Source organism: Gadus macrocephalus, chromosome 3, assembly GCF_031168955.1.
Source record: "Gadus macrocephalus chromosome 3, ASM3116895v1".
Taxonomy (NCBI): Eukaryota; Metazoa; Chordata; class Actinopteri; order Gadiformes; family Gadidae; genus Gadus; species Gadus macrocephalus.
Window position 1 is genome coordinate 401,194 of NC_082384.1, and position 22,253 is coordinate 423,446.

At 44.6% G+C, this 22,253-nt stretch overlaps 2 protein-coding genes and 2 long non-coding RNA genes across 11 annotated transcripts in view; 1 reads left to right on the forward strand and 3 right to left on the reverse strand.

Annotated features, from left to right (window-relative positions):
- Positions 1 to 16,752, reverse strand: part of LOC132453279 (NACHT, LRR and PYD domains-containing protein 12-like) — a 410,038-nt gene extending 393,286 nt beyond the window's left edge. For 7 of the 8 annotated variants that reach the window (XM_060046074.1, XM_060046078.1, XM_060046075.1 and 4 more), the window contains exon 1: positions 16,385 to 16,752. In XM_060046074.1, coding sequence (XP_059902057.1) covers positions 16,385 to 16,421 — 37 coding nt within the window. In that variant the 5' untranslated portion in view covers positions 16,422 to 16,752. The remainder of the gene's footprint in view (positions 1 to 16,384) is intronic. The other variant, XM_060046072.1, reaches the window with a different exon arrangement.
- The window catches only part of LOC132453356 (uncharacterized), a 36,017-nt gene continuing 21,150 nt past the window's right edge, over positions 7,387 to 22,253 (forward strand). Inside the window, exon 1 of the long non-coding RNA XR_009524656.1 lies at positions 7,387 to 7,448. This is a non-coding gene — a long non-coding RNA (uncharacterized LOC132453356). The remainder of the gene's footprint in view (positions 7,449 to 22,253) is intronic.
- LOC132453298 (NLR family CARD domain-containing protein 3-like) lies at positions 10,696 to 12,968 on the reverse strand. Its single transcript, XM_060046129.1, is given in 3 exon segments — positions 10,696 to 11,035; positions 11,455 to 11,995; positions 11,998 to 12,968. Coding segments are annotated over 3 exon segments (1,719 nt in total). The 5' UTR covers positions 12,959 to 12,968; the 3' UTR covers positions 10,696 to 10,818.
- On the reverse strand, positions 19,090 to 21,525 carry LOC132453761 (uncharacterized). Its single transcript, XR_009524790.1, has 2 exons — positions 21,311 to 21,525; positions 19,090 to 20,054 (listed from the first exon to the last, which is right to left on the reverse strand). It is a non-coding gene; the product is annotated as an uncharacterized LOC132453761 (long non-coding RNA).

Genomic DNA, 22,253 nt, shown 5'->3' on the forward strand with positions numbered 1-22,253 from the left:
GGACGGACGGACGGACGGACGGACGTCCGTCCGTCCGTCCTTCTGAAATCCCCAAAACCGGTTAATAACGTTTTTTTTCGTTCTCTATATAGCCTATAAAATTTCCGACCGACCGACCGACCGACCTACCTTATTGAACCTTATTGAACCTTATTGAATGGTTCAGCAGGATCCTACTGGGTCGTCAACTTCTCTCGAAGGCCACCCGGCTGGTTTAACCAGTTAACAATGGAGTTGTGATTTGATGTCCTGTAGCCAGTTGTGGGGGGCTGATCAGGTATTCTGCCCAGGAATTCGCCCAGGTGCACTTTGAGTGTATCAAGGTTATCCTGGGTGTTGACATCTTTCGGTAGGACAGACAGACAGACGGACAGACGGACGGACGGACGGACGGACGTCCGTCCGTCCGTCCGTCCGTCCGTCCGTCCGTCTGTCTGTCTGTCCTACCGAAAGATGTCAACACCCAGGATAACCTTGATACACTCAAAGTGCAGACAGACAGACGGACGGACGGACGGACGGAGATACCGATTTTCTAAGAAATAATTATAATCATATGATGTTGATAGGTTTTCATTGTAGTGAGTCCCCGGGACCCACAGGTGGCGAGTTGGGTGGGTCCCTGAGAAATTCAATGGGTCCCGACTCCCCAGTTTAAAAAATGTGTTTCTTTTTTATTATTATTCTATTTCTTAAATTAAATTAATAGTGTTAAACTCAATACATGAAATTGTCATCTGAAAAGCGCAGCCATTTGTATGTGGTGAGCCACTGCTTCAGAAAAGTTCGCTTTTTTTGGGAGGAACATGTAGAAGGTTGAGGCACTTCTTCTGCAGTGGGCTCATCAGGCTCAGTAGAGGGGGAGGCAGAAGTAGGTACAGGCAATGTTGAGGTACTCTCTCTAGGCTGATCAGAGTCAGGGAGGAGTGCAGAGGTAGTGGGGACAGAAAATGCAGCTGCAATAGTTTGCTGACCTGCAATAGGTTTAATCTTTTTCTTTGGTGGTACTTTTGCGTTCTCTCTTCTCGGCCTGTTTCTCGAGAAAAACGGGATCTCGTTGGAAGCGCGATGTATGCGCAGGCGCCGTTTGGGCATAACAATATGGCGGCTGCCGTTCAATGTAGTTTTCATCACCACCACCGGATTATGTTTCATTTATTTCATTGCAGCACGTCCCCTAAACGTTACAACATAATCGACACGAATGAGCACAGCATCGAGCAGTGGAAACGTGGGTTTATTTACTATGAAGTTCGTATTTTTAATTGTTGAAATGAAATCAGCGGTGACGAGCTAGTTGTTTTGGTAGCGGCTAAATTAGCATGTCGCGATACTTTGGGGATCACGTCTGCGCCGAGTAGATGCGCAGAGGGTTGAAACAGCGCTTGTCCGGTCTGCTCACAAGAAGGTTTCTTTGGCCAGTTACTGTGATTAAACACGAGTTGTTTAATGTTCACAATGTATCGTTTTTCATGGGGAAAATGAGATGCGTCCTCGGGACGCATGGATAGTGAGTTTAGTGCGTCCTTTCAGATTTTAATGCGTCAGGGACGCAGGACGCGTACCTAGCAAAGTCTTAGGCGTTGATCCCCCACGGCTTATTTTTGACTTGCAAGCATTACAAACAGCGTGTTTTGGGTCGTCCTGGCACACAGTGCAATAAGTCCAAATCAGCGACATGTTTTCTTCCCGCGCTCTGGGCGCCTTGAGCTGCTACGCACCGCGCATGCGGGTGAGTTTGATCGGCCGTAAACCGGAAATTACGACAGTGACCGGCAGGTCACCGATTGTGGCCGATTGGATACAAAACCGTTTTTTTTAATTGGCGGCCGATTGATCGGTGCATCTCTAATCATCATCACTAGTACTGTTCTCCTGCGCTCTTCTTTTTATTCTCTTTCAGACTCTTTTTGTGATCGCTCTCTCTTCTCTTAATATATGCGTTTGTCCTCATCCTCATCCTCATCGTCATCCGCTTATCCGGGGTCGGGTCGCGGGGGGAGCAGCTCAAGCAGGGGGCCCCAGACTTCCCTTTCCCGGGCCACATTGACCAGCTCTGATGGGGGGATCCCGAGGCGTTCCCAGGCCAGTGTTGAGATATAATCTCTCCACCTAGTCCTGGGTCTTCCCGAGGTCTCCTCCCCACTGGACGTGCCTGAAACACCTCCCAAGGAAGGCGCCCAGTGGGCATCCTTAGCAGATGCCCAAACCACCTCAGCTGACTCCTTTCTAAGTAAAGGAGCAGCGGCTCTAATCCGAGTTCCTCACGGATGGCTGAGCTTCTCACCCAATCCCTAAGGGAGACGCCAGCCACCCTTCTGAGAAAACTCATCTCGGCCGCTTGTACCCGCGATCTCGTCCTTTCGGTCATCACCCAACCCTCATGACCATAGGTGAGGATAGGAACGAAGATCGACCGGTAGATCGAGAGCTTTGCCTTGCGGCTCAGCTCTCTTTTCGTTACAACGGTGCGGTAAAGCGAACGCAATACCGCCCCCGCTGCTCCGATTCTCCGGCCAATCTCACGCTCCATAGTACCCTCACTCGCGAACAAGACCCCGAGGTACTTGAACTCCTTCACTTGGGCTAAGGACTCATTTCTTACCCGGAATAAGCAATCCACCAGTTTCCTGCTAAGAGTCATGGCCTCAGATTTAGCGGTGCTGATCCTCACCCCGGCCGCCAGCCGATCCAGTGAGTGCTGAAGGTCACAGGCCGATGATCCAATGAGGACCACATCATCTGCAAAAAGCAGTGACGAGATCGACAGACAGACGGACAGACGGACGGACGGACGGACGGACGGACGGACGGACGGACGGACGGACGGACGGACGGACAGACGGACAGATAAATCACCATCAGAACAATCAAGAGTCCATGACTTGTTGTTCAGTCCAAGCCTGCTGTCAGGACCCCCTCCTCTCCTTGTGATTCCTCTGTATGTCACTTCCATAATAACCAATCCTTCCCACTCTACCTCCCAGTAACAGCGACCAGTCAGAGCCTCTCTACCCAACACATGGCGCCAGGAGTCAAATCTCTCTGGGTGATCCGGATACGACTGGTCCTCTCCACCCCACGTCACCTTCCTGTTGTCCTCAGACAGAGAGAGGTGTCTGTGGGCCGTGTTGGGGTCCAGTGTGAGGTCACAGGCATCTGAGGGAGAACCAGACATGATGAGCTGCTGAACCGCTCTTCATCATCATCATCATCATCACTAGTACTGTTCTCCTGCGCTCTTCTTCTTTTTATTCTCTTTCAGACTCTTTTTGTGATCGCTCTCTCTTCTCCTTCAGCCCCCTCCCCATCAGCCACCCCCTCAGCCCCATCATCCCCCCTCCCCCTCGTCACCCCCCCCTCCCCCTCATCGCCCCCCTCAGCTCCGTCACCCCCCTCCCCCTCAGGCCCCCCTCAGCCCTGTCACCCCCCTCCCTCAGACGCACACACTGCTCACTACTGCCCCCCCTGTCCTCTCCTCACCCCCTCCTAGACCCCCTACCCCTCTCAACACCCCCAGCCCCCCCCTCCATAGTCCCCCACCCGCCCCTCGCCCCCCAACCACAGGCCCACTGCCTCTCGGGACCCCCCCCCCCCCCTACAGCTCCCGACCCCCGGTCTTCCTCTCCCCCCCCCCTCCCATACTCCTCCTCCCCCTCCCCAACCTAGAGCTGTTAAACACCAGCCCCCCCCCCCCCCCCCCCCTCACCAATCCCCACAGGAGTAGCCCCCCCCCCTGGTCTGCCCCCCAGAGCCCCCCGAGGTAGGAGTCGCCATGCCGACACCCTGGTACTGCCAATCAAGGCCAGGCCCTCCCATTGGCCCACCAAGACTCTGGGAGGGGCCACCGGGGGGCGCCAGACACTAGCTCTGCCTCCACCCCCTCCTCCCCCCCCCCCCCCCCCCCCCCCCCTCCCCCTGCCTTGCCGTCGTTCTGGGTTAAGGCCCCACCGGCTGGGGCCCTGGACCCTGACTACATCCTGTCAGTGGATGACTTCCCCCCCCTCACCCCCTCCCCCCCCCCCACTCCTAATAACGTCCCCCTCCCCCCGGTACTTCCCTTAGCCCCCACCTTAGCCCCCACCTCTTTATTTACAGTTGATCTAGGTTCATTGTACACCAACCTGGACATGGATTCTGGCCTGCGGGCTGTCCGCTCTGCCCTCCTCCGGTACCCAGACCCCGACAGGCCCCCCAGCCACCTGTTGGAGTCACTGACCATCAACCTGCAGGAAGGACTTCGTTTATAACAACAAGCATTACCTCCAGACACACGGGACGGCGACGGGCAACAAGTTCCCCCCCAGCTATGAGAACATCTACATGGCGTGGTTCCAGCGTTCTGCTCTGCAGTCTTGCCCGTTGCTGCCACAGGTGAACTGACGGTTCCTGGACGACATCTTCGGGGTCCGGCCACATAGCTTGGATCCTTAAAATCATAAAATAATATCAGCTTACAGGAAAGTCCTGGGACCTCCAGGATGTCCTGGTGCGGGCCGCTTCTCCATAGATATAAGAAGCCCCCCCTCTCCACACCAAAGCCCCTTTCAGCAGCTGGCGGTCGTCAGGAACCAGCACGCCTCCACCTCCAGCCCTACTCCGCAAAAACTCACCATACTGGACAGAAACATCATCTACGCCATCACATGCTCCGAATGCCACATCATATATGTCGGCGACACAAAGCACACGATACTCACCAGACTTAAACAGCACTTATATACTATACACATAGGCACACTCAACACTCACAGCGTCCAACACTTCCAAACTCACCCCATTACCTCACTGTCCATCACCGGGCTGGAGATGAAGGCGTGCTGGGCGGACAGACGGAGGAAGGCGGCGGAGGGTAGATGGAGAGCAAAGCTTAAGACCCTCCCCCCCTTGGGCCTGAACATCAGGGAGTAGGGGCCGCACTGGGATGCTGCTGGGGGCGCTGGGGGGTCCTGGGACTCCTCCTGGGGGGTTCCCTGCATGGCGTCGGGTCCATTGTGTGTTTTAATATGTTGCATGTTTTTATCTTCACTGTGTGCTTCCTTTACATCATGATGTTATTGAGGCCTTCCACCTCTTTTACTCCCCCATTTATTACATTGGAGGCTTCCTTTATGTGAAAGGATGGTATGTATGTGTGAATGGTTTTACTATGTCTAAGTTATCTTTATTTATATACCTATTTATTTATTTATTTATTCATTTTATCTATTTTGCACTTATCTGCCAGCACTTATCTTTACCCTGTGTGTTTTTAATACTTATTGCATGCCCTTCCCATGTTTTTATATATATAGAGTATATATATGTATATATTGTGGCAGACGTCAGGGAGGAGTGAGGGGAGTGGTAGGTCTGGCAACCTGCTGGCTCCACCCCCAAGCCATATATGGACTTCCTCACATTAACAAGGCGAGCCTGGGGATCGTTAAGCAGGGGTGCTTGTGCTTAAAAGAGCTAGCAAATGACAGACCGGGGAGGTTGGAGTTGGAAGAGGAGCTAGGGCTATAAGAGGACAGGCAGGATCTGTGTGATGGCCTGGCAGTGTGGTACGCCCAGAGAGAGAGAGACAGGTGGAAGGTGTTGGATGGACATTGAACTGGAGCATAAAGGAGGTGGATGACCCCTTTCCCACCCTGGTTTTCATTTACTCGGTGAATAAACCGTTCTGCGTTTGAACTACTCTGTGTGTTGTGACATTTTATCTATCCGACTTGGTAGCGTGGAAACCCCACACCCACTGGCCCGCTACAATATGTATATGTGTACATTTTTACATTAAAGGGGTTCCTGCATTATTCACCCATGAATTCTGATTCAGATTGCAGTGTGCTCCTCTTTATTCCTATATTTTGTATTTATGTGCATAATTCCCTTTCTATGAGAGGATGTGTATGGATGGGCCCTGCCTGGGTTCCCCTGGGGGTCAGAAGAGGGAATAGAACAGAAAGTAGACTTACCTATGCTCCACGCCTCCTCAGACCCAAGCTGCTGCTCCTACAATACAATACAAGACGGTATTAAATTAAACTGATAAACAGGGATTCTGAAAATATAACTATAACTTTTTTCCAAGTGGAGGATAAAAGCATCCAAAGAGGTGACAACCATTATAAGTTTGGGCATGTGGAGAGTTTCAGTCATGCCGATGGGGAGATCGGCGGTCTTGTCCACGCTAGTTACAGGAGCGTGACGGCACATACGAGACATGTAGTCTTTCTCATTGTGTTTTCTCTACAGCCTTTAACTGAACAATTGCACAATAATAGATACGGGGGGAGAGAGAGAGAGAGAGAGAGAGAGAGAGAGAGAGAGAGAGAGAGAGAGAGAGAGAGAGAGAGAGAGAGAGAGAGAGAGAGAGAGAGAGAGAGAGAGAGAGAGAGAGAGAGAGAGAGAGAGAGAGTGTGTGTCCGGCCGTCTGTCTGTGGTTTCTTTCTACAACCAACATAGAGACACTGAGGCACCCCCCCCAACCAAAACCCAGGGAGGAGGTCCGAGATTAATATCGGAAAAACACTTGTTCTATTTATAATTTCTGATGAACATATTATTATTCCTAAGGCACTTATGGAAGCATTATTCACTAATAAAACGAGAAATCATCGGCTGAACACAAGAGAACATTCAGTTGGATCCACTGAGTTGTTTATTGCAATTATGCTTCATTTACAAATAAGACAGAAAAATAGTCCCTTACATGTACACAATAAACACGAGGACTAAAACAATAGAAGCAGCAGACTTTACAAATCATCAACAGGTGTGCACGTATCTTTAATAACTGAACATGTTCTGCGGCCGCTTGATTCCCATCAGAACACAAAAAAATCAAGATTCAGTCTTAATTAATCTACAACATGCAACATTATCCCATAGACCTCTTGGTTATTATGAATAAAATATAAAATCTGCTTTAAATCAGGTTGTAAATCAGGATTACGACAAAAATGATATCATAGCCCTTAAGACCAAAACTGTTGAAGTCTGAAAATATATAAAACCATCAATAGGTATTTTATATACATTTCAAATAATAAATGTGCTTCTCTAACAAAGGGAGATCTTAAAAGTCTTTTCATGGTTTATCATGCTATACTTTCCAGAAGAGAGAGAGAGAGCGAGAGCGAGAGAGAGAGAGAGAGAGACAGAGAGAGACTATAACTGCCACAGAGAAACTGAGTCATCAGGCCTCTCAGTGTGTGTGTGTGTGTTTTTGTGTAAGTGTTTTTTTGTGTGTGTGTGTGTGTTTTTTGTGTATGTTTGTATGTGTTTGTGTATGTGCGTGTGCGTGTGCGCGTGTGTGTGTCTTTATTTTTGTACGACTTTTTTAGAATGAGTCCCCCCCCATTTTTTCACCTGAGGGATCACAGGCCCCGGGAGGCGCCCGTTTTTTTTTTTTTTTCTACAACCGACACAGAGACGCTGAGGACCCCATTAGGGACCCCCCTGGGGTCCACCGCCACCGCCAGAACCCCACCCCCGGGAGGAGGTCCTCCTGGGTGAAGGAGGACCAGAAGGTGTGGAGGTGTGTCTGAGGACCCTCCTCCACCTGGGGACACTCTGTAGAAGGACAGAGAGCCAGCAGGCCGGTCCAGATACACTCCTACTCTGGTGGAGCCAGCGGGGGGGAGAGGGAGGGCTGTTACTCTACCGTTGTACCGGGCAGAGTAACGACCATCATAACAATAAAGACTCCAGGACTTGTTGTTCCCTCCAAGCCAGCTGTCACCACCCCGTCCTCTCCTTGTGATTCCTCTGTATGTCACTCCTATATCAACACCTCCTTCCCACTCTACCTCCCAGTAACAGCGTCCAGTCAGACCCTCTCTAACCAACACCTGGGACCGGGAGTCAAATCTCTCTGGGTGATCCGGATACGACTGGTCCACTCCAACCCACGTCACCTTCCTGTTGTCCTCAGACAGAGAGAGGTCTCTGTAGGCCGTGTTGGGGTCCAGTGTGAGTTCACAGGCATCTGAGGGAGAACCAGACATGATGAGCTGCTGAACCATTCTTCATCATAATCATCATCATCATCATCATCATCACTAGTACTGTTCTCCTGTCGCTCTATATACATATACATCAGTGGAGGCTTCTCCATTGAGGAGAGGGAGGAAGATCCTCCCTAACATTGTTGAGAATAAAAAATGTAGATTGCCCAGACTACTGAATTAATGCCCTTAAATATGACTACTTTATTGCCTTTGAATATATAATGTTTGTTTCCCTGGGTAAAGGGACATTAGCACCCCCTATCGCCTTTTGACAATTACTTCAGGGAGGAACGTCCTCCCTCCGCCTCCGTTGACTCCCATTCATTTTCCCGAAAGTACTGGCGGCCGGTGGATAACATGGGTTTCAATGGGAGAGAGGAGGAAAGTCCTCCTCTGAGTGGGTGGGACCTTAAGAGGTCTGATTCGCGCAAAAATCTATCCGTCTGCGCTATGAACCAATAAGTAGGATCCCTGGATGTTGAGCAGTGTTGCCAGATTGGTCCGATTTCCCACCCAATTGGGCTACTTTTAACCATGTTAGGCTGGAAGAATTATCATTGGGCGGGAAATCTGCACAATCTGGCAACGCTGTCGATAACAAACCCGGTCTGCGTTGCCGCGGTGCTCAGTCTGAGAGACGCAGAGCAAGTGAAATCTGCGATAGCGAGATCCTAAATGCACAATGGAAACATTGGAAACGGAGGACATTGTTAACGTCTTATCACAAAAAGCATTCCATTCATTCAGTTACAGTGCTAAGTTAGCGACCAAAGAAAGAGGTAGACCACTTCCCAAAATCAAGGTCTCCAGAAGTAATGGCAACGTCAGTGTTGTGAGTGCTACATGGTTTGCTAGGTACGCAATGACTTACTGGTAGCATTACAAGCAATTGTAACTGAAAATAAACATAGCTAAATAACTTCAGTCAGTGAGGGCAAAAATAGGCCCAATGATAGGCCCAGATTTTTTTATTTACTTTTACAAATCAATAGTAGGCCTGATTTGACTAATATGCTTTGCATCCTTTCCTTCTCAAATTACAGTGATGCCACTGGTGGCTTTGTATACATTTTGTTCACATAACTCCCTCCCTGCTATTTTGTAGTTCACCAAAACACCCTGAAACAACTTGAGTCTCACATTCTTATGCCACCATACACCAACAGTGCAAGCAGGCCAATGGCAACCAAGCGCGCAGTCCTTCCTCCCTCACTTTAAAAACGACCAGCCGCCACTGATATGCATAGATATGAACACATACATACATATACATTAGGGCTGGGCGATATGACCAAAATATCATATCCCGATATCGGTCATTCATATCCCGATAACGATATATATCTCGATATAGCACATTTTCTGTAAATTCAATGAATAAATACCGTATTTTCTGCACTATAAGGCACACCGGAGTGCCGCAGCAGCTAAATTTAATGATGTGTACATATATAAGCCGCACTGGACTATAAACCGAAGGTGTTTTAATGTTTAATTACCATTAGGCCTTATCCAAATGCCATTTTTCAGGCTTCGAATACTCGTTGGTTTTTCCGAGCGAATATTCGAAACACCATCAAAACATTAATAATCCCTATATACTCCCTGGAACCGATTTTGACAGTATCTGCATATTTTGTTGAAGATTTAATAGCTTTTGAAGGTTAATTAGTAGGTTGAAGTTCCTTAGTTTCTTCCCGTGAAAGCGAACAGCTGTTGTTCCGTTCCAAATCAGCTGTCCTCTGCCGCACCGTTATGTAAGCCGCAGAATCGAAAAATAAGAAAGAAAAGGTGCGTCTTATAGTCCGAAAATTACGGTAGTTTATATAAAGTGACCACATGGAAAGGCCTATTTCGTAGCCCCTCTTTTAGGTTCGAGCTCACTTTGTCTTGGCTGGTCGTGGGAGTCCTTCTCCTATTCAGAATTGTCACGTTCTCTCTCCTCCATGTTTGTTTGTATTGCGTTCATGTGCCGTGTGGAAGAACGTAAAGCGTCGTCCAAATGACGTTAAATATTACCGTAAAGAGTGTGATTTGCGACAAGACAATATAAACGATAGAGGATCATATGAAACGATAGACATTTTTATATCATCACACGATATATATCGTCATATCGCCCAGCCCTAATATCCATATGTACACATACATAGATACACACACCTCAACAATAACGTTATGAAAACATCAACAACAATATTATGAAAACATCAACCATATTATGAATATATCAACAACAATATTATGAACATATCAACAACAATATTATGAATACGTCAACAACAAACATCTCTCCCTGGATCCAGGCTGCTCTTCTTCTTTTTATTATCTTTCAGACTCTTTTTGTGATCGCTCTCTCTTCTTCTTCAGCCCCCCCCTCACCAACCCCCCTCAGCCCCCTCCCTCTCACCCCCTCGTCAGCCCCGATACCCCCCTCAGCCCCTTCACCCCCCCTCCCCCTCAGCCCCTTCATCCCCCCTCCCCACATGAACAGCACTACACCAAACTAATGTGAAGTTAATAAAGTCCATCTTTAATGTTCAATCACTTTACCACGGCCAGTGATGTTCTATGGTGAGTTGTACATTATATTCAGATCACAGCACGGCTAAAGCCTCATCCCCATGTCTAAGCTAATGACAACTCCTCAGCTTACATCAGCTGACCAGAGTTACGTAACATGTAACAAACACAACATGCTAGTAGTTAGCAGGTCAACCCCTAACATCAGCCTGCCAGAGCTACATAACAGATAACAAACATAACATACTAGTAGTTAACAGGTCAACCCCTAACCCTCACATCAGCGGTCCAGAGTTACATATTAAACAACCCCAAGACACAGTTTGAAGAGGCTGAAAACTGACCTGAGAGTTTCCAGTGTACAGTGTGGACTCCCCAGTCCAGCAGAGAGCAGCTTCACTCCTGAATCCTGCAGATCATTGGTACTCAGGTCCAGCTCTCTCAGACTAGAGGAGTTGGAGCTGAGAACTGAGGCCAGAGCTTCACAGCATCTCTCTGACAGATGACAGCCATTCAGCCTGCACACACAATAAAGAGAACAGGTTAGGAACTGTGATTAAAATAACATACATCTTTAAGTTATTCCATAACGAAGGAATGTTATTAGTTTAACAAAAAATACGAAATAATTAGACACATAAATGTTAAATTGTTGTTTATTTGAGATTGAAAATGTTTTTTAAATGAATACTCCTTCTATATTCTATTGTTCTGAATATTCTCTTAAGTGTACTTTAATACATTACATGTCGATAGGACACCTACAAAGATGTTTAGTATATTATTATTACTAGTATGTTTATTATGTTATGAGTAGAGTAGTAATACATGTTGTAATGAACCTGCAGAGATCTTTTTCATGTTTTTTTAACCTTATATTCCAGTTTTATTTATATTGTGTAGTGTGTATTGTAATACATGTTATTAGTGAACCTACAGATATGTTTTGGAGGCTTTGACCACTGGCAGCAGCCTCAGAAGACCATCTTCTGATGCAGAGTATTTTTTCAGGTCAAACACGTCCAGCTCCTCTTCTGATGTCAGTAGGATGAAGACCAGAGCTGACCACTGAGCAGGGGAGAGAGGTTTTCCGGAGAGATTTCCTGATGTCAAGTACTGTTGGATCTCCTTCACTAGAGAACAGTCGTTCAGCTCATCCAGACAATGGAACAGATTGATGCTTCTCTCTGGAGAAAGATCTCCTTCTATCTTCTCCTTGATGTAAGACACTGTTCCCTCATTGGTCTTTGACCCACTTCCAGTCAGTCGCAGCAGACCTGTTTTAATCTGAGTGGTCAGTGATCTTTTTTTCTGTCCCAGCAGACCTCGTAGGACAATCTGATTGGTCTCCAGAGAGAGGCCCAGGAGGAAGCGGAGGAACAAGTCCAGGTGTTCGTTCTCACTCTGTAAGGCCTTGTCCACAGCACTCTGGTAGAGGAGGAGTTTATCTTTCCTGGAGGTTGAGAGCAGATTGACACAGACAGAAATTCCTGGATGCTCAGATGGACAAAGCAGAACACCTTGTCCTGGTACAGCCCACACTCCTCTTTAAAGATCTGGGTGAACACTCCTGAGTACACTGAGGCTGCTCTGATATCGATGGCAGAGTGTGCCATATCTGCCTCGTAGAAGATCAGGTTGCCTTTCTCCAGCTGGTTAAAAGCAAGTTTTCCCAGAGAAACAATGATCTCCCTGCTCTCTGAGCTCCAGTCTGGATCTGTTTCAGCCCTCCCATGGTACTTCCTGTCCGCCTGTATGGACTGAACCCTCAGGAAGTGGCTGTACATCTGAGTCACGGTCTTGGGCATCTCTTCGATCTGGGAATTTTGGAAGATGTCCTCCAGAACTGAAGCAGTGATCCAACAGAAGACTGGGATGTGACACATGATTTGGAGGCTTCGTGATTTCTTGACGTGGGAGATGATTGTGCTGGCCATCGTCTCCTCTCTGAATCTCTTCCTGAAGTACTCCTCCTTCTGTTGGTTGGTGAACCCCCTCACCTCTGTCACCATGTCAACACACTCAGCAGGGATCTGATTGGCTGCCGCAGGGCGTGTGGTTATCCAAATGCAAGCAGAGGGAAGCAGGTCACCCCTGATGAGGTTGGTCAGCAGCATGTCCAACGAGGTGGACTTTGTGACATCAGTCCAGATCGGGTTTCTCTGGAAGTCCAGAGGAAGTCGACACTCATCCAGACCATCCAAGATGAAGAAAACTTGGAACCCGTCGTATCTGCAGATTCCTGCTTCTTTGGTCTCAGTAAAGAGGTGATGAAGAAGTTCCACCAAGCTAAACTCTTTCCCTTTCAGTAAATTCAGCTCTCTGAAAGTGAGGAGAAATGTGAAGTGTATGTCCTGGTTGGTTTTGCCTTCAGCCCAGTCCAGAGTGAACTTGTGTGTTAAGACGGTTTTACCAATGCCGGCCACTCCAGTCGTCATCATTGTTCTTATTCAGGGTTTCCCCAGGTTTGATCAACCTAAATGTAAGACTTTTTTTAGACTTTTTTAAGACCACTTCAATGAAAATTAAGACCTACATCGCACCCATTAAGCAGTCGTAAAACGCGGTCGTGCATATGTTATTCGTGTTTTTTTGGAACATATGAAACATTCATGTCAATACATTAATGAATTTGCCAAAGGATAAGTGTGCACTCACCAATCAAAGAGCCAAACTGAGGGCCTAACTCAAAGTCTAGATGCCTGATGTCTCTTAAGACCATGTACCCAGAAATGATAATAAAAGATTAAAATAACAATACACAAAGTGATGGTGTGAAAGTGTAGCTGTATTTTTGGTTTAAATATCAAACTTTCAACACACAATATAAAATATAAACAAACAAACTCTTTTCAAATTGCTGTAGTTTCTCAGCATTCAAATTTCCTCAACCATTTCAATGAATCCACCACTTGCCTCGTTGACCTCTTTTACTAACTCCTTCGTAATGTATGGAGCCAGCCCGAACCCTAACCCTAACCCGTCCACAGACATGGTGACTAATGTATGATAGTAAGCATTATTGGCCCTTAACACTAATATTCGGAAACAACACTGCCTCAAAAGGATATTGGCCTAAGCAACACCAGTAGAGGCTATACTTTTCCCTGAACTTTTAAACGTTGCAAACGTGCAAAAACATAATTATATATTTATGTGGCATTCAGTCCAATGCTTAAAATATATCTGTGGCATTCAGTAGGCCAATGATGTGGTAAAGTGTGTAAAGTATTACCAAGTGTTTCTTTCTGTTCAATAGATAGAACTTTATCAATCCCCTGTAGGAGAAATTTGTTAATGTTTGTCCCTATAAAACAATAATGGCAAAAAAAAAAAAAATACAAAACATGACTGTAACTCTAAAGTCAAACCGTCCAATCTGAAGGCTCTACTTAACCACTCCCCCTACTCACTTCCAGCAATGCAAAGCGAACATAACTGAGGTGGGGAGGGCGTAGCTTAAGTAGTTTGTGACCGACCCAGAGGAACGCAACGCAAATTCAATGTGAACATGTATGAGCCGGACGATTTTGAAATTCTGCCCGGACACATTTATTTTTATAAGTGTCTCAAAAAGAGGGCATGTCTGGGCAAAAGAGGACGTCTGGTCACCCTTCGTAAGGGGAACCCATTTGATTCCTACCTGTTCCACTGTTAAATAGTGGCGCAAGTTGGTGGGCGCTATCCTGGTAATTTCTCTGCGTGAGAAATACGAAGTGTGGCGTGTGAGCGTGTGCATGGGTCGAATTGCGTGTCTCACGCCGAATGCGTGAGACTTGAGAGCCCTGCTTCCCCATGATGTGGCGTCTCCTCTCGACTGATTATGTTTGTTGAGATTGCCGGCGCGAAAACCCAAAGTATTGTTCGCGCATGCTCCAATAAATGAGACGTTCTCTGACGTTATGCAAAACGCCCCCTATTTTCCCCTTGTGTTACAGTCCGGTTGACTACGAAAACATATCCTAGTAGGAAATTTAAGACCATCTTTAAAAAATTAAGACTTGGGTAACGCAATTTAAGACTTTTTAAGGCCTTAAGGCGAGACACGGCAGGCAAAATCATCGATTTTTCAGTCACTGGTCAATTTTGATATTTTGGGCTATTTTGCACCATTAACATGTAATGTTTCGCACAAAAAAAAAAAAAATTCAAAACGAAACATTTAGGTGTTTGTTTTATTATAGTTTGTCAACTTGCGCCTCAGAATTTTACAGAAGATTCACCAAACGTTTGCTTTATTACGCACCGTTTCAAATGACAGCCGGTCTCTGTCATATGTTCCGTGGTATCATTGGAAAGCACTCGATCTGCTGCACAACATAAAACTGATATCTGATTGGCTGGACTCGATTTCTGACCGGACGATTGGTTCGAATGTATCACGTGGTATGCTCTCAAGCTTGGTTGGCTTTTGCCATAAGAATCTTTAAATGCCGTTTTCTCAAAATGAGTGTTTTTCCATTTTTAGGTGCACATTTCTCAGCCTATGTAGAACCTAGGTACACCACACTTCCCAGTTTCACACATAGCATTGTTATGAAGACATCTACACATGGATTTATTTATAAATTGTTCCTGGCCAGATTTATGGGTCATTTTACCTGGAAATCATGGCGAAAATAGGGTTTTTAAGGCCATGGATAGTATATTTTGATTTCCCAGGTCATAGAAGCAGATATCCTAAAATCCATGTGAGGATTTTTTGTCATTTGATATATAAACAAAATAAAAAAAGAATTTTGGTCCTGGCTTTATCACAGTTTAAGATTCATGCACCGGAAATATATGCAAAAACGTGCATATTTAATGAGATCCAGCCTAATTAGCATAATTAAATATGCAAAATTCAAAAACTTGTAATACATTTTTTTCTTATAATGATGTATGTAATCAATTGGTCAAGTTTCATGGTGATCACTTGTATTTAACAATTTTACCCTATTCACCTGCCATGTCTGGCCTTAATTTAGGAACATGAAATTTAAGACATTTTTTAGACTTTTAAGACCCCGCGGCTACCCTGTTATTGGTTGATCGTTTCCAGGTAAGGGTTTAAAGATGTCTTCACATCTGATTGGTGTTTCTTCCTTGGCTGGTTTCCTGGAAGCTGTTTCAATCAGTCTGACCTCATGTTCCTTGTTGACCTCTCCACTGCCTCTCTCTGTGATGAAGATCTCTGTGTAGAAGTCGTTCAGATCTGTTCGCTGTCCTGCTTTAGTGATTCCCTCAAACACACACCTGAACTTCTTCTTCAAATGAGACTTGATTTTATGTTGGCAATCGACAGCAACAGATCCTAAATGAGAAAACAACAGATGACATCAGTAAGTGGATGGTGATCAGTGGAACCAGGTCAATATTTCCTGTTCAATTATCAACTTCATGTTATTTAGTGGCTTCATTACTATTATTTCCACAGCAATATGATTGGTCTAATGATAGTAATAATGATAGTGAATCAGTGTAAAGTGATTTGCAATGTTGATACAACAAGACAGGGTTTCATCACTTCAACTGAGTCATTCTGCTGTTGGTCTGCAGTATAATGATTAATGTTACTTAACCTGATAGACCCACAATAACCCTACATATCTTGGTCAAACCATCTAACCTGATACCCCCACCATAACCCTACATATCTGGATCACACCATTTGACCTTATACCCCCACAATAACCCTACATATCTGGATCAAACCACTTAACCCCCAACATAACTCTCCATATATGGACTAAACCATTTACCTGATACCCATTAACTCTACACCATTTAACCCCAAAGAGGAAAGATACTGCTCCTTAAAAATATGATTTCTTCTCTTTTTTAAGATCAGATCTGTTTTGCCCTTCAAAATAATAGTCTCTTACCGCCCCCCAGTGTGTCAGCCAGTTCCTCCTGGTTCATCTCCAGCTGTTTGATGCTGCTGTACAGACTGAGCACTGGTGACCTTTGACCTCCCCTGGTGTCTGTGGAGAACACACACACACACACACACACACACACACACACACACACACACACACACACACACACACACACACACACACACACACACACACACACACACACACACACACACACACACACACACACACACACACACACACACACTTTAATTTTTCCTGACTTGGAAACATCAGTACCAGTAACGTCTGATTACAAGAGCCTGCTCACTCCTGCTGGACTCTTCGAGAAAAAGAAGAACCAGGATTTATTGACGTTTGATAGAAGCTGTATCTTTTATTTTATTTTGTAATTCAAGCTTTTTTTATTGAATTTAGAATTTTCGCTTGGGTGACGGAACAATGTTACATATACAGAGACATTCTTAAAGGCACCCAGTGCAACTTTCGAGGCTTAAAAATAAACATTCAATTTCTAGTATTTTTTACACGTAGTAAGTTTCAATAACTCCATACCATTACATACCGACATTCAAGCAGCAAAGATGAGACGTCGTTGTGTGGTGAGAACTGATAGAAAATCGATAACAACAACAATGCCGCCATTTTCTTTATTTTTTGTAACCTACAATAAATAAAGCAGGCTTCCAGTCAATGGAAAAATGGCTTCTCCCCACCGGCGATTGTTGTTGTTTACGATTTTCTATCAGTTCTCACCACACAACGACGTCTCATCTTTGCTCCTTGAATGTCGATATGTAATGGTATGGAGTTATTGAAACTTACTACGTGTAAAAAAGACTAGAAATTGAATGTTTATTTTTCATTGAATGTTTACATAAAGTTGCACTGGGTGCCTTTAACTACGGTACAAATAAAGTCTTTGCCAAAATCAAAATCAAATTAATAATAAAAAATAAATAAAAATACTTATAATAATACGTATCTGTAAACACAAGAGAAAACAAGAGCAGCTCTAAGGGCACATTCAAATTGGAGTGACTAGAATGGTTATCCATGCAACAATCAAAAGCATCAGTACATTCCATCAACTGTGTTCACGCTACAGGTTTATCGGTCAGTGAGATATATGTCCAGAAACTATCCCATGCTGGTGCTTTATCCTTGCTTATAGTATTCAGCTTATTAAGCATGTGTTCATATGAGGCTGTTTTTATCATGGCGTTAGCCCATTCTTTAAACCCTGGAGTTGTAGGCGTTTTCCAGTGTTTAAGAATCGTCCTTGCAGCCACTGTAATGCCAACCATAATGACAGAAAACTCTTTACTTGACATGTTACATAGCTGACTTCTGTCACCTAGCAGGCAAAGTCTCGGAGAGACTGGTATTTCTCTCCCGGCCCATTTGCCAAGGTACTCCAAAACAAATCTCCAAAAGGGCTGAATAGATGGGCATTGCCGAATACAGTGTGATAAAGTACCAGCTTCTTTCTGACATTTACAACATAAATTGTTATTCATTACTCCCATTCTATATAGTCTTAGTGGTGTAAAGTAGTACCTGTGTATTATTTTATATTTGGCTTCCCTTAGGTACTTTCCATTGTCAGATATAATTTTTAACCATGTACTGTCCTCCATTATGCATCCCAAATCTTTCTCCCATATTACTTTTAGGTTATGACGGTCATAGCTAAGCAATAGGGTGTATGCACTAAGCTGTGTGACGTACTTCCTGTTTCAAATAATACAGCTCGGTTGCTTCCGGTCTGTGTGTTTATCGCGCTAGCCTGCTGACTTTGATACCATAAACATGGATCAAGACCGCAAACATCTAAAAACTGGACATTTTCAGAGGCAGGAGACAACCTACGCAGAGCACTGCTGTGTCCCCCACTGTACAGCGTCAGCAAAATTCAACGGGGTATTAAGTTTTCATGGCTTTCCGAGCCAAACTGACGTGAGGAGTTGATGGATTGTGAACATACGCCGGGATGCATATGTCATCACCACTCACTCCAAGGTCTGTAGCAGACACTTTAGTCCCGACAAGTTGATTGAGCCAACTACTCCTCAGGGTCGAAGGAGACTTGCAAAAGGTGCCGTAGCGACCCTTTTTGAGTGGAACCAGTCGAAACCCCAAGGCGCGGCGTGTGGGACAGAGTTGATCGGTTCGTCGAAACTGCCCCTCCGGAAGATGAAGTTGATCTCCTATTCAACGATCAAGACTACTGCTCTCTCTGAACCGACTGCCATGGATATGTCCGCATCCGCTGCTGAAAGCGTCTCAAATGAAGTACAGGAGCCGAGAAAGGAGCTACAGGAGTTACGTCTCCAGCGAGAGTTTGGACTGCAGCGGTTTGCTGGCTCCGACGCAGACATCCGAATTTACACAAGGGAAGTCACTTTTTCAGTCACATTTTTTGTATTAGTCTGTTATTAGCCTAGTCCCTACGTGACGGGGATATGTGTCAGTCAGGGACATTGTTGGTTAGAAAATAGCTTTACGTTACAGATTAATTTATAGTACTGTACCAAATTATTTCTTAATAGGTCTGTGAATGATTAATAGGACACAAGTAGTGGCATGTTGAGAGATGGTGTAATTGGAGTTTGGAGTTGGAGTTTATATATATGAATGTGACCACACCAATAGTACAAAAATAAACATTTATAATACAGATTTGTGTAAAGACTTACAGAGACGTGTTTCCAGTTCAAGTCTACAAAAGTTTATTTTTAAATGGTTGAAAAAAGTCATGTTATTATTCTATGAGATGAAAATAGGAGCACTGAAGCGCCAGCGCCAGAATGTGACCGTCTCCAACTCCACCAATGCTGGTCCTAGAACAAAATACTATTAATAAAAAATTGTAAAAATTTATGAATTGAGCAGGTAACACCCTACTTATCTACATGCAAGTACACGGCAAACCACCAAACCGCGCCTCCCAAAGATACGGCCCGGACAAGAACACTACTCTAAAAAGAGAGCACAGAGAACACATTAGGGCATTGGATATCCACACACATCAGGTTGTCTTACAGGAAGTTGGTGCAGTTATTGAACTGCACCCAAAGAGGAAACTAAACAAACCTGTCAGCTGAGTGCCAGGGATTAGTTACGATGCCATCCGGTAGAGTAACCGTTGCATAGTGGCACAAGTCACAATACAGGTAAAAGGGAGGTGACTGAGGCTGAAACAGATATATGGGAGAAATACAGGTCACTCTGCTACATAATATATTTATATATATATTATATATACGATAAAATCTTAATCTTAGTAGTTACTGTTGACATTATTTTGGTAACAATGTATACTTTTGATGTACACTTCTAATTGAACATTTTTATGCGATGTCTTTTGTGAATAGATTTGCCAGCTACAACCATCTGATAGCTTTTTGGTCTTTGATTGAGCCTTCTCTACAAGATGGTCCGTGTTTCCAGAGCCAAATCAGCTGCCCAGAAAAAAGAAGTGGTCGCACCTGCACGTGCATCAACAGTACTTTATAAGTAGTTACAGATGTAATTATACGTGATGCCATTGCATTTGTATTTGTTGTTTTGGAGCTATACTTTTTTCCTTTCCTCTCAGAGACAGCTGCTCCAGCCCATAGATTAACTCTTTCTTTTTTCACCCCTTGGCTGATGAATCACAAAGCTTGATCTAAGAGAAAAAGGTAAATCATTAGAAATATAACCTCAGCATCATGGGTGTAAAAAACGACTTGTTTCTTATGAAGGTAAGTACTTCAACTGTGCTAGAAAAAGCCTACCACCCTGAATGCTTACTGTTATATTCTCTCCCTCTTAAAGGCACCCAGTGCAACTTTCGAGGCTTAAAAATAAACATTCAATTTCTAGTCTTTTTTACACGTAGTAAGTTTCAATAACTCCATACCATTACATACCGACATTTAAGCAGCAAAGATGAGACGTCGTTGTGTGGTGAGAACTGATAGAAAATCGATAACAACAATAATGCCGCCATTTTCTTTATTTTTTGTAACCTACAATAAATAAAGCAGGCTTCCAGTCAATGGAAAAATGGCTTCTCCCCACCGGCGATTGTTGTTGTTTACGATTTTCTATCAGTTCTCACCACACAACGACGTCTCATCTTTGCTCCTTGAATGTCGATATGTAATGGTATGGAGTTATTGAAACTTACTACGTGTAAAAAAGACTAGAAATTGAATGTGTATTTTTCATTGAATGTTTACATAAAGTTGCACTGGGTGCCTTTAAAATAAAGATGTTTTTTTTTTAAAGCGGACTCCAAGAATCACAATTATTCCAATGTACCTGTACTTCTGCTGTGCAAACGACAATAAATATCTTGTTTATTGAAAAGTTGTAGTCTTGTACTCATTACCTTGACTATATTAAATTGTGTGTGAAAAACAGGGAGACATGAAAAACATTCAAGTTGGTGGCCCTTGAGGACTACACTTAGCTACTGCTTAACCGAACAAACACCACTGAACAGGGCTAAACACAGCTTCCTGCCTAGACTCAAACTGTGGTGCCTCGCTCTTCCCCATCGACCTGTAGCACAAGGCTCTCACGCTGACTGCACTGTCAGCTTGTCTTTATTGGACACTGAATGAAATAACACATACAAATTCATTAAGCTTCAATTGTACTGGGTTACTCGCATCATCACATCTATAACATGTTACTACATGGAAAGAAACGTTAGGTAGCTAAGTAATGTTACTTTTATATACACAAAACCGTGGCTGTACTTAAACTATTATTACTCAACACAACAGGCAAACATCAAGGCTGATATAAAACACTCGTTAAGAAATCTTGTTGGCGTTTGCTGTTCCTGCGTCGTAATACACGTTCGACAGTGACAGTTAACTGACAGATTAGACTTTGACAGTAGCTAGCGTCTGTTAGACGTCGTTTTCTTACCTTCGTAGCTGTGAATGTAGTTCGAAGCATACAGCCTAAACCCCTTCTCCAATTTGCTTGTCGGAGTTTTTGTTTCCCGACATAAACGATGCACATCTGTGATATTTATTGTCGGCAGCTCCTGTAAACACCGGGTGTAGAACGTTGCCATCTTGGAACCGGAAGCTGATGAGCTGTATTACGGCGAATCAGGAAGTGCTTGTGCAAGTAGCCTATAGGCTCTGTGCACTAGAACCCGGAAGTCAACTGACGGTGTCGGCATTCTAGTTTCCGGTCTACATACTGACCCAGTCCATAGCGTGAACCTGGCTGTTTCCCAATGTCAAGGAAGCATGCTCAACGGCCGCCCTTTTAAGGACGCTACGTCATAGAACGCCGACAAGCACTGTTCCAATGTTGAGGACACTCGAAAGCCGCGCCATTTTTGCGTCCTTTGTTTTTGAGAATTCCGAGATTTTTCAAGGATGCATCGCTGCATCCTAGACGAGCCAAAACTACCCACAATCCTCTGCGTTCACTGGGCGGGTTCTTGAAAATGGCAGAGCAGTAGCCTACACGTTCAAACGAAGTGAAGTTATATTAGTTTTCAGAAATATTTTGTGCCGTATTGCTTTTTATAGATTCATCATGTTAATGCAAATAATCAAGCCTAAAGACCTGTGCCACTTTTCAAACGTTTTTGCAACTTAATGATACGTTGCTATATTTTGCATGGACGTAGCTGGTGTTAAACACCACTGTCACCAATGTCAATTTAATCTCTCACAAGATTACATTATTTATGTATACTTATTTATGTTTGTGTTGAATCGTTTTTTTTAGGGTCAGCCCAGCAAACGGAGGCTTTTGTGCGCCTTAGGGTGGCGCACAAACATTTGTTTACCGGTGGAAGGGATAGTGCCACTATCCAATGTTGTAAAATTAATGCACAACCGATCATTTG